Genomic DNA, 16,869 nt, shown 5'->3' with positions numbered 1-16,869 from the left:
AGATCATGTAGTATGCTTAGAAGTAATTTTTTGTCCAGGAGGCTGTGGTATTTAGGGGCTGCCCTTGGTTGCTTCTTTGGGAAATAAAAATATATGATAGTTACTCGATCTTTGAGATCCATTTCACAAGAATCTAAAACTAAGCATATCTACCCACATTAATACAACACACCACATCCGACATGAGTTGCTTTTCATACCTGTATTGGTCTTTTTGCCCACCTAATAAGGCCAATATGTTTTAGTCTTCCATGTTAAGTTTGTCAAGGCAGGCCTGTAGTGGGGGGTGAACAATGGTTGCTTTCTGCAGGAGAAACAGATGAACTAGCGTTTCCTGCTAATGTTCATTTATCATTAAATTTACACAGATTCTCAGTTTTGACTATGTCAAAACTGAGGATCTGTTTAAATTACCTAAAGGGCACACTTTATGTAATTTAAACACTGATGCAACCTGAAAGGTGGCTGGAATTTATAATATAATATATTCAGGAAGTAAGGCTTCTCATTTGAAAGCATGAGAATCAAGAGCGACGTGTGCATATCTAGAAATGTGTATAATCTTTAGAGTTTATTATCTATATGTAAACTGGATTCAAATTGAATTCCTTAAACTCAGATGTATTCTTGGAAAATTGATTGCTATTCCTGGAATAGGCTCAGAAAGATCATAACCCAAATAGTTTTCGCTTTCTGAGGAATCTGGTATTGCGCATGCTAAGTTGAAACTGTTGGACTGGAGGGGCAGTTGAAATCATTGTGACTAATTTGTACCACTTTGTCATGCTATTAACGAATTGGCTGCATTTTTTTGGTCTGGCATTCGCCAAGACCTTGTAATTTACTAAATGATGTATATGTATAATATATTTCTTTATACTAGCATTCAGCCAGCCATCTTCATCCAGTGGTCTGTTGTCATTCATGTTTTTCTTGAGCCCTATACATCATACAGAATTAGGCAGTGGGTCAACCCATTTCAACATTTGCTATCTTCACTGTGAGTGATGGTCTTCTGCTCTTTCATAAGGAGCTCTTCTACTACCAAAATAGTTCCACAAATTCCCAGTAAATTCCAAGGCAATGTGTACTTTTGAGATAAAATAATATTTTTGATTTCCGCCAATGTTTTTGAAGATCTAAAATTGCCGAGGGCATGGCAGCTCACAACAAAAAATTACAATTGCCAAAATTAAGCCTTGCAGGCACTGCCAGATATTTTGACTTTGCCAGTGCTTCTATTTGAAACAAAGGGGTGTACACTCCTTCATTAACTGAAAAGAGATCCATATGTTTTAATACATAGCTCTGGAATATTGTTAGTCAGTTTGAAATTTCCAGATTTCCTGTTCTCATTTTCAAGGTGTCGGTGAATTTTCTGAATAGCTTTTCGCTTGCGAGTATAAGCTTCGAGTTGTGTACGGCCCCCCTGAATGCAGCCTTGCATGTAAGTTAATACCCAGAGATGTTCCCACTGACATGAAAGTTATATGGTGAGCACACTAAAATATATGAATGCACTCCAGACGAGCAGAACAGATCTGAGGTGTAGTAAATTAGTGATTGATCATAATCTTCTAGTGGGTAGGTATAAACGCTGCCCAGAGCAAAGGATTCCCTCAGGCAATAAGTGACTGTCACAAGATCCTGTAACTAGGCTGCTTGCTAACATTTTAAGTTTGTGCGGCCTAACCTACCAGAGTAGATCATATAATAAAACAATTACTGTTTCTTTATCCTTTACTTTAAAATTGCATCAAATTTAAGGCATGATCTTTCCAAAGTAAATGCCACCAGCATCAATAGGGAGTGGAGGCTTTCGCTTTGGCTTGTGCCATGTCATGGAATTAGAAGGTTTGGAATTATTCCAGACTTGACTTGGCAACACTTGTGAAGTTGTATCTCCCAGCATGGAGCTTGAGACTCTGTGATCAGTTTGATTGGCTTGGGTATCTGGTATGCGGATTTGTAGAACATACTATCCCCCGGGAGCGTATCCTGGCGCTGAACAGGTGTCTGCTTAGGCGCACATAGAGCTTTCTGGGCTTACTTGAAAAGCCAGGTCTTGTGCTTCCTGTGGAATTCAAGAACTGATAAGGAGGCTCTTTGTGTAGCAGCAGGTCAGTCCAGGCTTTAGAAGCGATGCATGAAAAGACTCGTTTGCTAGATCTAGTATTGTGTGTGTGGGACTTGTGCATGTACGAGCCCGGATGAGCTGAGGTGTCGGGAAGGTTTGTGAAAGCAGATACGACTGTTAAGGTATGCTGGCATGTTAGTCGATTCAGGAACATGCATGGTGTCTTTGGAAGTGATATTACATACCCTTTGACCTTCATGACATCACAGGAAATTACATCATATGACCCTTGACCCTGCTTTTTGAGGAAGGCATGACAAGAACATTACATTACACTCTTATACCCATTACATGTATCCCTACTCCTCACTTGCATACACTCTCTATCTAACTCATCCTCACTGACTCTCAGGCCCAGGTTTACTAATCCATTGCATCGTGTTTGTGTCACCTCTGTGTTAGAGTGGGATTTATTATCCAATGCAAATCTAATTTGCTTTGGATGGCATCCTAATGTAGCGCTAAATTGAGCTATACACTGTTTTGCGTTATTTTGCGTGAAGAGGTCATTCCATGAGTGGTGCGTGGCCTTTCTAATGGAACCACACATGGATTATTGACGCAAATCCCTATCTGCAAACATTGGTAGAGAGGAATGTATGGCAAGATCTTATGACTCATCAAAGTAGGCATAAATAGGAGAAATTTAATTTCTCCTTGTATTTCAACTTTTCACGTGTGCTGAATTGTAAACCACACAAAGTGGGAAAAGCCTTAAAGCACACTTTTTGTCGTGGCAGGGACTTCTTCAGTACAAAACCTATGCTTCAAACAACACACACATCCTTGCACCATTGGACAAGTGTATGTGGGTTGGTGCGTCTCTGCCAAAAGTGCACAGTAAGAGAAACAATGCACCCTAGGTGTGGGGCATTTTTGGTCTTTGATGCAATTCTGCACAGTGTCTTTGGTGCAGCTTTGCTTTGTGTTAAATAATAGAAAGTCTGGGTCTCAGTGCCACACAATCTCACTTAGTACTCGTCACTCAAGCGCTTGCGTACACACACGCTCACATGCATGCACACACGCTTACACATACACAGTAGGTTGACCTCTGGAAGACCCGGCCGTCGCTTCCTCCTGAGGCCTCCATTACTCTTTGTTTTTGCCAATGTTGCGCATTGTAATACCTTCTCGGGGATGCACCCAACGTCTTTATGTTCGCTATTGAAGGCTGTGTGCTGGAGTGGCTGTTTATTCAATCTGACAGGCAAGAGTAGAGTTATGCCTCACTTCTGTGCACCTGGCTTGACCAATCGCATCATGTATGCCTTTACCATGCCATGATAACCATTACATTGAATAAAGTATATTACCTACTGGCTATTTCAGTTTGCAAAAATGGTTGTAGAGATGAGTGACCGCTGGGCTACAACTATGTGTTTTCCTTTTTTTTCTTTTTTTTTGTAAGCAAGTTACTAAAGACCACCTCTTATGCTATTGTTGTGCTTCCGCAGCCTAATTAGACAGACTATTTTGACTTGCTTTTCTATATTGCGCTGAATATACATTTTTGATGGTTCAGTACATTGCAAATAGCAGCCTTTACTATAGACCGTTTAATTGTACTTAATGTATTGAGCAAGATTATAGTTTGAGCTGCGTCCACCGACATCCCACCCTCACAAGACCTCTGCGACAAACTGAGCACCTTCTTCCACCACAAAATCAAGAGCATCTACGACAACTTCAATTAAGACCAACACACTGAACCCTCACCAACCACCCCGACACCATGAAAGCAACAATCAACAACTGGACAACCCTCACCACCGAAGACACACTGAAGACGATTAACTCAATCCACTCCAGGGCCCCGCGGACCCCTGCCCCACCACGTTTTCAACAGAGCCGCCGACACCATCGCACCCATGCTCCGCCACACCATCAACCGCTCACTGGCAACCGCATCGTTCCCAGACACCTGGAAATACACCAAGATCCACCCCCTTCTCAAGAAACCCTCGACGGACCCCACCGACCTCAAACTACAGACCCATCTCCCTGCTCCCCTTACCAACGAAGGTCATCGAGAAAGCCATCAACAGCCAACTCTCCACATTCACCGAAGAGCACAACATCCTCGACTCCTCCCAATCTGGCTTCAGGAAAACCCACAGTACGGACACCGCCCTCCTCGCCGCAACAGATAACATCCGCACCCTACTGGACAAAGGAGAAACAGCAGCCCTCATTCTCCTCAACATCTCAGCGGCGTTCGAGACAGTCTCTCACCGCACCTTAATACACAGACTCCATGACGCCGGGATTCAAGACAAGGCCCTCGACTGGATCCACTCCTTCCTCTCCGGCTGAATGCAGTGGATCAGACTTCCCCCTTTCCTCTCGGACCCAACACCAACCACCTGCAGAGTCCTCCAGGGGTCATCCCTCAGCCGTACGCTCTTCAGCATCTACACGGCCCCGCTCACCCCCATCGTCAGAACCTACGGACTCAACATTGTGTCATACGCAGACGACACCCAACTCATCCTCTCCCTATCCAACGAACCCAACACCGCCAGACACAATCTTCAAGAAGGCATGGAAGCCGTCGCCAAATGGACGAAAAACAGATGCCTTAAACTAAACACCAACAAAACAGAAGAACTCATCATGGGCCCACACCCAGACGCCTAGAACGACACCTGGTGGCCCCCCGCCCTCGGAAGTCCGCCCACCCACACGGACCACACACGCAACCTGGGAATCATCCTGGGCTTCAAACTCAAAATGGACCACCAGATCAATGCCGTCTCATCCTCCTGCTTTCACACCCTACGCCTCCTACGCAAGACTTTCAAATGGATCTCCCCTCAAACACAGAAAGACTGTCACTCTCGCCCTGGTCACCAGCAGACTCGACTATGGCAACGCACTCTATGCTGGAATAAACAAAAACCATACACGCAAGCTACAGAACATGCAGAACGCCGCCACAAGACTGGTCTTCAACCTGCCAAGACACTGCCACATCTCCTAGCATTTGCGCACACTCCACTGGCTCCACATCGAAGCTAGAGTCACCTTCAAGATGCTAACCCACGCCCACAAGGGCCTCAATGACTCCGGACCAGCATACCTGCACACTAATGCAATTCCACGCACCCCAAAGGACCCTACGATCCGCCAAGCAGCTCTCCTACTCAGTTGTCCCCCGCACCAGAAAGACCAGATCAGGCGGCCGCTCCTTCTCCTTTCTCGCGGCCAGAGCCTGGAACGCCCTCCCTTTCCACCTCAGGCAGACCTCTCTCCCCATCTTCACAAGAAACCTCAAAACCTGGCTCTTCGGCAGACCCCCATCTTGATGGACTGGAACCTGGGGAAAGCCCCCTCCCCCCGCGTCTTGAGACCCTCACGGGTGAGTAGAAGCGCTTAACAAACACGTGATTGATTGTTTGAGCTGACCTTGCCGAAATTTGCTTGTTGGCCGTCAAGTCATGTTCTAGTGTCAGTGCGAGCACTCAACCACGGAGTTATATTTTTGACACCGTTTTGGTCCTCTTTGTGGGCTGTGCCAAAACTAATCCTGTAGTTAAGGTTAGGTATAAGGTAGAGCGTCAACAATGCACTGGTGACCGTAAACACGTTTTGTTTTGCATTTTAACACGTTATTAGCTTCAAATGAGTGCGTGCCCACCAAGGACGGTTCTGCCTTTCGTTACTTATCAATTTGTTTATTTATAATTTGTAGTGAACATAGAAGTATAACAGTTTTTTTTTTATATATTAGTAATTTTTTATGCTAACTAAGGTTTACATAGAACTTTCTTTTTCCAATTGAAGATTGTAAAGCATGTTAAAGCAAAGTTAACGTCTTTGGAGAAAAGTCCACCCTGTGCTTTTAATGTGAGTGCAAACGGATACTTGTCGACTATCCCTCTTCATACAACATTGTGGCTATACAATGTCAGTCCTGTGACGGAGTGTACACTTTTGACAGCGATGTGTTTACTCTTGGAGGCTTGAACACTTTACAAGCCATATAAAAGACTTGGGTTAGAAATGAATGTTGATTTTCTTAACAACGTAAATGAATATTTGAGGCTTGTAGTCTGCTTCCTTTATCGTTACAGGACCAGCAGCAAAGAGGAAACTTTATAGCATTTAATACCTTCAAAAAATACACCTCCCGTGAGGTTTTAATGAACAAAAATAGCTTGCACTCTTTCAAATAGGAAACGGTCCCATATCCCATAACATTCTTGCACAGCTCCTCCTTCGTCTTTTCTTTGTCTTTTAGCCCAGAATAAGTGCTCTATTGATTTTTGCTTTGTTCAATGTAAGCATTGATTTGTATTTTACATTTGGCTTTTAGGAAGAGTGTAATAGGGACTCCGTGTACTGGCATAGAATTGACATAGAATCACAACTACGTGCTGAAGTCCTGAGATGCCCAATGAATATTTCTTCAGCTGCTAGCTTCTTCGTGTTTTTAGGTCGAGCCTAGAGTCCGTGTGCATGCTCTGCTCTGTGAGACATGCAGCATTAGTGTATAGACTTGAAGCTCCACCCACTCTCCGCCCATATTTTTCATTGGCTTGTCATTGTCCTTCGTAAATGCTAGGTTCTAATTCAGTAATCGGCTTGTTAGTCCCTCCTTAGTACAGCCCTGTTTTCATTTGTAACCTCCCAAAGCTACTGGTCCTTTTACTTCAGTTGTTACATGGTTCGTGTTATTTAGTCTGTAAGCACTACTTTCTTTAATACGTTTCTCCTACTCTAGGCACGACATTCTTTCCTGCAACCTCTGCGCAGCTCTCCAGATATAGTCTTTACTGCTGTCTTCCATCAAAGTGCTGCACAACACTATTCTGATTCGCAGCTTCATCCGTGCTGCGCTTTTTAAGTTTGCAATCCACCTGACGTTATTGTAGACTTTACATATGCACCACTTGCATTATACAAGGGCATATTCAGTTTTTGTGGGCACTGGTAGATTAAGTGATTTGCCCAGAATCACAGGATGCTGAGCCCACACAAATACTTGAACCTGGTTCCCTAGTTCCATAGTTTTCATGTGCACGGTCCCCAAAACAAGTGCTCCTGATGTGAGGCGGTGCCATAAATTACGGAGGGCTGGGCCGTAAAATCAGCCGGACCTCTGGTGTTTATTTTGTGGTACCAACCGACCAATTCTTTATAAGAGAAGAAACCATTTTAGTAATGCCCCCTTTGAAATGCTGAGTTGCGGCCAAAAAAATATATTCATGGCAATGCAGCTGAGCACTCAGAGGCAGTGTGCGCATGTATATGACCTCCACGTGCAAACACTGTTCAGATTACGAGCTCTCTTTCTGTCCCCTTCCAGCCTCACACATAGCTGCTAAGGTTTCAGATTGCCATGTGTGACATTTAAAAAATGTGAGTGAAATCATGAGTGACATTTCAACGACTATGAGTGATACTTTCTCGCGAGTAAAAATCATGCAATGAAGTCGAGGGAAACTTCTAAATATCAGAAATTACAGCCATTTGAGCAACAAGAAACTTGAAGAACTTCTTGAAACTGCTGCAGAGCTCCAGAAATGGAAGGACACTAACCCTATTTCTCCCTCCTGTAACCGGACTGTACTGTAAACGACTGAATAACCTTGATATTACACAAGTTATGAGACTCCGACAGAGCTGGCCTAGCTGCGCCCTGTGCCTGCTACTGTGATAAATCATGTGACTGCAGAGGTAAAACTAAACCACCAGGACTCAGGCTCACTGACTCTGGAAGGATGATCAGACAGAGCTGCCCTGCAGATCGATGCTTTTTATGTGAAATTATTTTTTTTTAGATCATGACTCATGTAGTTAGTAATAGGTCACGGTGCTATGGGCAAGTGGATGTGAATACCTGACACAGTGCTTTGTAGGACTAAGGGGAAGGGTGGCTGTAATAACTGAGGAGGGAACCCTTCTGCATTGTTACCTTTCTGCGTAGTTGCTGCCTGTCTCACCTTCTGGATGGCTTAACCCTTATTATTTATTTTTTCCTCAGAACTGTTCCTACATTCACAACCTTTCTGCCTTTGCATGTCAAGGGACAAGCGGCTACAAAAGTTTACAGCTCTTGCTGATCATATGACTGACTGACACCTGGCCAATTATATGACACAGACAGCCTTAGCCAGTCCTAGTTTTCAGGCAACAATACCGCATTGTTGGCAGAAGTTCAAAACCCAAACCTTCGGAAATATCCAAATAGAAGGCCGAGAATGGGAAGTGATGTTGCTTAGAAATCTTACTCTGACCATGACCATGACCAATCATTTGACACTTTACTGTATAGACTCACATCTCCAATATCAATCCCAAATGTATGACTGTCTACTTTACTCAATGATAACGCTGTGGCTCTGATTTATCTTATCTTATTTTTATTTTACTGTCTTATTTCTCATTTCTTATTTTATTATTTCTTATTCTCATATTTCTTATTTTTCATTGATCACTGCATTGTACTTACATGACTGTATCGCATCACTGTCTGTACATTTATTTTCTGTTAAACAAATAAAAACGATTTGAAGAAAAAAAAAGAAATCTTACTCTTTAATACAACATCACGTGCTTCTTGGTTTCAAAGTCTGTAGACAACTTGCTGTTTTAGATTGAGGTTTTATAATTTTCTACCATGATCTACACAGCCTTGCTCATTGCTAAATATAGATTTTGATAACGACCTGAGTGCTACCTCATTACCACAGGGTTACTTTCCACATTTAATGCCACTTTTTATCTTTTTATCTTGCTACCAATATTTGTTTGCATTCATGATGTCCGTTGCACCACGTGCTAACCTAGTACATGTTTCTGTCACCGACTTAGTCGACTAAATCACTTACTTTTAGACTTCAGACATCATGCGGTGGAGGTCTGTGACTGGCACTGCACTGCTGCCTGCATGCATTGAGCAGCACTTGACTCTCTCTGCTGCAGCCCAGTTCTTCCAGGCTGCGCCTGCTGGTGTGGGCCACTCGTCCCGGCCCCCGGGTGCTGCGCTTGCGCTGGCCTGGCCTGGCTGGCCACCCTGCTGACTGAGCCGGCCAGCTGCCTGCAGAGTGTCTGTTTTGCGACTCCCACCGCGATGCGATGATCATGCCTTTTGCGTGGTAGGCAGCCATTGAGAGAGAGAGACTCACTTGAGTCTCGTGCAGCATACAGCCTCAGATTCCCCAGCTGCCACTTGCCTAGTTCTCTCCCTTCCTCCAGACGTCACGTGACGTCAGACGGCACTCTACCCCGGCACATCCGGATGATTAAATACGCTGGCGGCCCCATGGTGTGCCCCATGACTGACAGCAGCATCAACTGCTGAGAGGCGCAAGGGCAGCCCCCCCTAATTGGCAACAGTGACTATGTAAGCCACGCGCTGAAGCCAGAATATCGCCACATTGATGTTGCTAGGCGACAAATTTACTACACAGCAGCTGCCGGGCAGTCCGAGTCTCTTGATAAATTGTAGCCGGGCTCTCAGCCACTCCAGAGCTGGGAGCACTGATGATGGTTTTACTCAGCCCAGCAACACAGCACATCTCTCGGGACACACTGCACGGCGCACGCTGGAACTGGCAAAATGCGTGACAATGCATTTCAGTGCGGTGATGCGGAACACCGCACTGAAATGCGTGAGCGTCACACCTGATGCGTGATGCTTGGCAGGACTGCTCACAGACAGACCCTAATGAATAATTGGCAGAGGTAAAGAACTGGGCCTGCTGTGCCTTTAAATAGTCACCGCATGCCCGAATAATGCAATCGCAGCCGAATTCACTAGGGTTCCACGATTTTGTAAGTCGAAACTGAAGTATTTAAGTGCCTTACACCGTAAGTTTAAGTCCCATTACAGTTTTTTTTGTTTCCTGGCAATGTTCGGAGAAACTCCACTCGATTCCAGCTGCTTCCTTAAAATTATGTCTAATGCCTTACATTTTTTTTTTATGGGGGTCTGTTTTGTGACACAAACAAAAATGTTCACTTCTCATCTCTTTCTTTAAATTCAGAAACTATTTTATCTAAGCTCCTTAGAGTCTTTAAATAAGAACATGAATAGTAATTACTCGCAGGTATATTATAGCTAAACAATTTATTCTTAATTCGTCTGTATAATAAGGTATTTGCAAAATCTATCTAGATATCATGAAATTAATCCCCCAACCAAACAAGACATTATCCTAGGTTTCCCTAGAAATCCATTATTCATTAAAAACAACCCTCTGTTGAGCAGAGTGAGTCATAGCCACATCCAAGGTGGCTATCAAAATATATTTGGTTCACAGGCTGCCAAAACTGGACATCTAAAAACTTCGACCCACAAAGCACGGCATAGGGCGCTTTTACAAACAAGCATTTGGGATGCAGTAGGCCTGCACTTGCACGAGTTTAGGCTATTAGCATTGTAATTGATAATGCCTTTTATTTATGTATTAAAAGCCAAAACCCAAATAAAAGGCATTATCCTTCCTTTACAATGCCAATAGCTCTTACTCGTGTAAAGGCGAGACCTATTGCATTGCAAATGGTTGTTTAATATGGTGTTCCTATTTTGTATCCGCGTGGGCTAAAAGAGAATTTCAAAAACGACCCCCAACTCTCCTGTACAGGACACGACCGTTGTACTCCACTCTACCAACTGAGGCAAGTGCTCGCTCTGCCAACCACCATCTCGCAGAGTTTCACTCGCATCTTCCTGAGGGCCAGGATGGAAAGAGGCACACATCATGCTGTGCCCGCTCCTTAAGGTTGGCCATTGTCAATCTGAACCCGGACAGTGACTCCCCATGACAATGTTTGGTCCACTCCTGCACATACACCTTAAGGCTGCAGCCACCTTTGGGGTTATGCATCACTGAAAGAGGTGGCCCAGATAAGTGGAGTCCAGATTATCCACCTTATAAGCAAGTATTTGCAGTGCAATAAGTCTTGCATTTATGAAACCCTCATAAATGCAACACCTATTGCATGCAAATGCTTGGTTGTAAAAGCGCCCATGCGGCACTTTAACTTTAATGTCGGCAGCTCCATTTTCCTTAGAAGAGCCATGTCTAAAGAAAGGAGTGCGGCCGCCATTAAAGTGAAAGCGCGGTATAGGGCGCATTTACAAAAAGAAACATTTGTTTGTCAAGTTGACAAAGAAATGTTTTTTTTTTATTTTTTGTTTAAAGCACCCCATACCGCACTTTCATTAAAGTGAAAATGCGGCATGGGGCAGCTTATAAACAAAAGTAAATAAATACCCCCCACAAACCCAACGCCCCCCCCCCCCCCTCCGAAAAACAAACAAACATGCAGCCGCGTTCGGTGTCAATAAACCAAAGGCACGACCGCCATTTTATGAGCGTGCCGTGCTACGAAAAAAATAAATTAAAGCAATGGGGGAGAGAATGCCCCGCCCTCAACAGCAGGCAGGAGTAAAACATTTAAGCAAATAGTGCTCAGAGGCTTTAATTAAAGCCTACTGAGTAACGACACATGTACCTAGGTTAGAAAATGAGACCAGGCGGTTCCAAGGTGGGTCCACTAAGCCTAATGACCGTTGAAAAGCCATAGTTTCCAAAGGACAATGACACAATCCAATGAAAAATTTGGGCGGAGCTTCAAGTCCACACCTGACTACAGTATGCCCCTCAGAGCAGCGCATGCGTTACCCAGTTTCTACCTAAAAAAATAGTCCATTGAAGGCCTCCCTCCGTTAGGCCAGTCGGGCAGTGGTTGACTGCCTTCCTTGCCAATCCCAAACTGTTACTGGATGAAGTTGCTTCGGACGAAAGCTAATTCAGTGCAGAGGTGTACAATTCTTGCTGCCTCTGCTGGTTTACAGTCTCACTTAGAACAGCTGGGACTTGGATGCCAGATAAGTTCTTTAGGAGGAATCCTCTTGGTCAGGCTTACTACTACGGTTTATTCACGGCTGTTTACGGGTGGATTACAGTGTTTCTTAGCCAAGTGGGCAATGACCAAACTTGTTCATTTAATGCTGCACACGGGCCCAGCTGGTGACTGGAGTCTAAATCATTGCACAAAATATCCGACTATGCAGGGCAACACAGGGAGCCAAGTTCATGCTTGATCATTTCTCCTGTGCCCAGGTTAGTCTGATCCTCGGCATTCCACGGATTCCAGTGATCCCATATGCCAATCCCCTCCTTTCTGCCCTACCCGCTCCTTCACCAATTGTATTTCAAGACCTTGTCATCGTGGTTGTGAAGTGTTCAAAATGTTTTAATATGTCAAATACCTTTCAGGAAAATGTTTAGTCTGGGAAATCCGCAGTTTGCTTAACCTCTTGTCTTTTTTTCCATGTAGGCAGAAATCGTGAAGAGGCTGAACGCTATCTGCGCGCAAGTGATTCCTTTCTTGTCCCAGGAGGTAAGGGCTTTTTTGTGAGCGTCAGATTAAGAGCTGCTGTTCAAATGACACTGGGAAATCTTTTCTTGACGCTCCCGTCTGATTGCGTCAATACCATGGTCAACCCGTTTAATTTTCTATAGACATCACACAATCTAGTTCCCAAAGCTACCTTAAAATTCAGTAGCGTCAGATGTAAATGCACCTCTATAATGGAACATTTACTAATGTACAAGGTAAGATCAATTTTAGAGTTGCTGTGTTCCGTGGAATTACGACTGTTCATCAAAATGACATTTAATAGCGTAGATCGGGAAATTGCCTAAAGGCTGACACTGTTGCTAACTGCAGGTATTAAAAAAAAAAAAGAAAATGGTGTATCTTTATGGGATCTCTCATGGAGATGCTGCAAAACGTAACCTACATTTCTCAGTTTTTGTTGGTTGCTTTGGACTGTTATCATATTATATCTTAATTTTATAATATGATTATTTCGAAAAGATGTACAAGTGTACATCCCCCGCCCAAAAAAAACAAATAACGGTATTCTGTCTCAAACCAAGTGAATTGCAAGGGCCATCTTTGGGCCTCTAGTGCAGGGTCTCCAACCTTTTCTGTAATGAGATGTACTTATGTTCAGTGAAAATCATCCTGAGCTACTAATATGAGAGTTTTAATAATGACAATATCAGCCAGGATTACATCAGTGCTCACCAAATTCAGGCTTCCTAGCAGTGTTCACGTCAGTGCATCCGGCACAGTTGCCAGCAGTAATGTAAAACCTACTTTGCCAATGTGGCACGTTGTTACAAGGGTAATACATAAAATCTATAGTTGCAATGCTTCTGACTCCAAGTTAATAAAATTAGTAATAGGTCTGCCCATGACAAGATAAGTTTTAATTCACTCAATGTCAATATAATTCCATTTAAATGTATTTTGTAAATTCAAGCATTCTTCTACGAACATCAGCTCAGGAGTTCTGAAAATGCCACATTGTTATCTCGAATAAACGCTTTTCAATTTTGGAATACATATATTAATTCAACCAAGCAAAAGCTTCTATTTTAGTAGGCTGGGCTGCACATAGGAGAGATACTTACAAGTGGCTTGTGAGCTACCAGTAGCTCACCGACTACTCGTTGGAGAACCCTGCTCTGGTGAAGCCAAGGCAGCATTGTTGCTGTATTTGTTTAGCACAGTAAATACAGCGCAGAATTAATGTGGCTCGTGATTGGCTCGTCTAAGTAGGGAATGCGCTTTTGTTCAGGACATAAGTATGGCAGTGGTGAAACGTTAGGCTTGGCTGCTTGTTTTTTCCAATGGACTTCATCTACGAACACCTCAAATGTTTTTGGGTAGATACTTTTTCTTTACAGTAAGAGAAATGTTAAGCCATGTTTGTGCTGATATTCTTCTGCGGACCATCCCATTCAGTACAAATTAATTCATGATTTGTCTGTTAGCGAACAACAAGACCTCCAGACTGTGGTCTCCAGCTAGAGTAATGACATTCCATGTCTCATTTTAGACCTTGCGCTTCTCAAAGAAAATACAACCGTAATGGTCGGAGTTCAATGACTCCAACTGAACAGACATTTTTTTTCCTAATTCACAAAACAGATGATATTGTATGCCAGGAAAACTGTGTCATGTGAACTAATACACGTGTTGCCACTTTTATTTTTTAGGATGCATATTTCTCCATGCAGAGTTGTACATAGCTTACAGTTCCACACTATGTGAAGGGTAGATGATTGTGCAAACACATTTGTATTTCCTTGTTTATCTCCATTGGTGAAAACGTTTTTCCAGTGGAGAAAGCCCTATGAGAAGATCCCCACTGTGGGAAACTGGGTTTTTGTCGCAGGAACCCCCAATTTTCTGCCTAGTATTCCATGCACCTTTGACTGACATGTACTGGGTTCCTGCTAACCCAGTCCCCAGTACCAGTGTTCTTTCCCTAAAATGTTTCAAGTGTGTTCCCCAGTTGACAAAACCTTTAGCATTCTCTGTAGGCCCCTAGTAATTGTTATCTAGGGCTTAAGATACTAAAGAGAGTCCCTAAGGCCAGCAGCATGAAATCTGCCACTCTAAGGGACCCCTCACCAAGCACATGTAATGCTGCCATGGCAGGCTGCGTGTCTTGGTGCAGACAAAAAGTCAAAACGCAACATGTCACACATACCTGTGTGCTATGCCCTTAACACTGCATGTAATATTTGTAAGCCACCCTTACAAGAGGCCTGACAGCCCTATGACCAGTGCTGAATATTACATGTGAGGTCATATTTTCCTTGGCATATATGCCCCTGTCCTGGTCAGTCCTAGTACTGACAGTACAAGTAACCAGGGAAGCCATCTTAAGACATGTGCTGGACACTAGAGAAAACGAGTTCCCCAGCTACATGGTAGCAAGCACTATATAAATACAAACCTTTTCCCTTTTCTATCCCTCCGCTATCCTTTTGATTCCAAATAACTGACTAACCTATCTACCACTCAAATTACTTTCACATTTCACTATACTAATTCAACACTAATCCTTTATGGGTTCCGGAGTAGCGTGCTACTCGCCGAAAAAGCGCTTTAAATGCAATTACAATACAATACAATACAATACAATGATGGCGTCACTGAAAATAGAGATGTTTGGTATCAAGCATCTTGTATTGATAAACCCACACAGATGTCTAAGTCAGATTTACGAGCACATGCATCCAGAGGGCACCTTAGAGTGCCCCCTGAAAACCTGCTAGCCTCTGGTGTACTTGCTGACTGGTTTCTGCCATCCTTCCACTGCAGATGCTGTTCTAACCTGCTACGGTGAGAGACTTTGCTTTCAGGAGACCAAGAAAAAAAGCCTGTCTGGGAAGCGAGTTTAATACTCCCTCCCTCCGGATAGCCTGCTGAGTAGCTTCCTAGGACCGGTGAGCTTCAAAGAAGTTACCTGCTTAGGAATGCAAATCTGGCTCCCCTCACAGGAGAGGAAGCCACCCTGCTGTAGAGCCCCCTTGGCACCTGGACACACAGGGCAATTAGCTAGTCAGGTAGGCCTGCAACTTCCAGGTTAGTACCTCCCCTAAGGTGGACTATTGTGAAGCGGACACGATTTTTCAGAAGTAGCCATCTTTGTGATGGCATACTTAGAAATTTTGGGACATGGTTATGTAGCCCATTGGCTACTACTCTACACTCCCCTAATGCCCCATAATTCAGTATTTAGGCTACTCCTTGGACTCTATGCACAGTATACCAGCTTATCACATAAAGTGTATCACATAAACAACCAGCTTCCTACACCCACGAAATCTGGGTGTGCTCAATTTCCATGCACACCAAGAAGGGGAGTTAATCTGAAATAAATCTCTGACCATTTCAGGGCAGAAAGGTGTTGGATTTTACTTTGCGAATGGCCACAAACACCCATGTTTGTATACATCCACAAATCTGCAAGGAATGCAACACCTTGTAATGGAAATTCCTCATCCCTTAGTGGGATTTAGTAGACAGGATTCCTCTCCATTCATGGTAGAGAAATATGCAGGAGTGAAACCATTTAGGTGCCGGGAAACAATTTGTGAATTTCTTGATGGCGCAAATGAAGGAATTATCCAGCCATAAATCCAGTCCTAGTGTTCACTAAAATATAACAGTTCATCATATGTGAATCATCTGTATGTTTCCCAGCTCCATGCTTGAGTAGCTCTTGCAGTCCTGGTTTTTATGTCCATTCTTGGAATTGTCCTATCTTGATAATGGTATTAGTCCACCTACAAATCCAAGAATGCAAAGAAAATACTTGGGATGAGTGAGCTGCTCAAGGATGGGACTGGGAAACTTCTGAGCTCTGGTAGAGAAATTGGAATTCCTTTACACTTTATTATGAATGGTAATAGCGAAGACCAGGTGACTTAAATGGCGTGGGTATAAGTTGCGTCTTTATTAGCCACTCTTTCAACTCCTGCCCGGACACATCACTTTGTTAGTATTTTCAATCTGTTGGTAAAACGTGAGTAGCGTTGTCAGTTGTAGTTTTAAATATATTAATGAATACATCTTCTGATCTGTAACCCAAGACTGATATCCGTACCTAATGTAAACCTGTGTCTTGGCACACATTTATTGCCAAAACCCAGATTGGTCAAACTGTGTTACTATCGCCCTTTTAATAAATTATGGTGTCCGTAGTTTCTCCCTCTCTAGTTGGCATCCTAGGAAAATGAGTTGTTAGGAGGGCACATGGTTGCTACATTCCTTGTGAATCTCTACATGGTTTTGGTCTCTTCAGAACTACTGTTGCCATCAATACAAACTGGTTTTCGGCTAGGATGTGAAACCAAAGACAATGTATTGGCATCTATAGCAATGGAAGATGAGGCCATTGATCAACA

The 16,869-nt window shown here is 43.5% G+C and overlaps 1 protein-coding gene across 4 annotated transcripts in view; it reads left to right on the top strand.

Annotated features, from left to right (window-relative positions):
• The window catches only part of LOC147727275 (transducin-like enhancer protein 4), a 263,396-nt gene that overhangs the window by 51,198 nt on the left and 195,329 nt on the right, over positions 1 to 16,869 (top strand). For all 4 annotated transcript variants that reach the window (XM_086961337.1, XM_086961336.1, XM_086961335.1 and 1 more), the window contains exon 5: positions 12,434 to 12,496. In XM_086961337.1, coding sequence (XP_086817463.1) covers positions 12,434 to 12,496 — 63 coding nt within the window. The remainder of the gene's footprint in view (positions 1 to 12,433; positions 12,497 to 16,869) is intronic.

This window comes from Lissotriton vulgaris, chromosome 3_1 (assembly GCF_964263255.1).
Source record: "Lissotriton vulgaris chromosome 3_1, aLisVul1.2, whole genome shotgun sequence".
Lineage (NCBI taxonomy): Eukaryota > Metazoa > Chordata > Amphibia > Caudata > Salamandridae > Lissotriton > Lissotriton vulgaris.
Note: the sequence above shows the minus strand (reverse complement) of the source record. Positions and strands in the feature narration are given on the sequence as shown.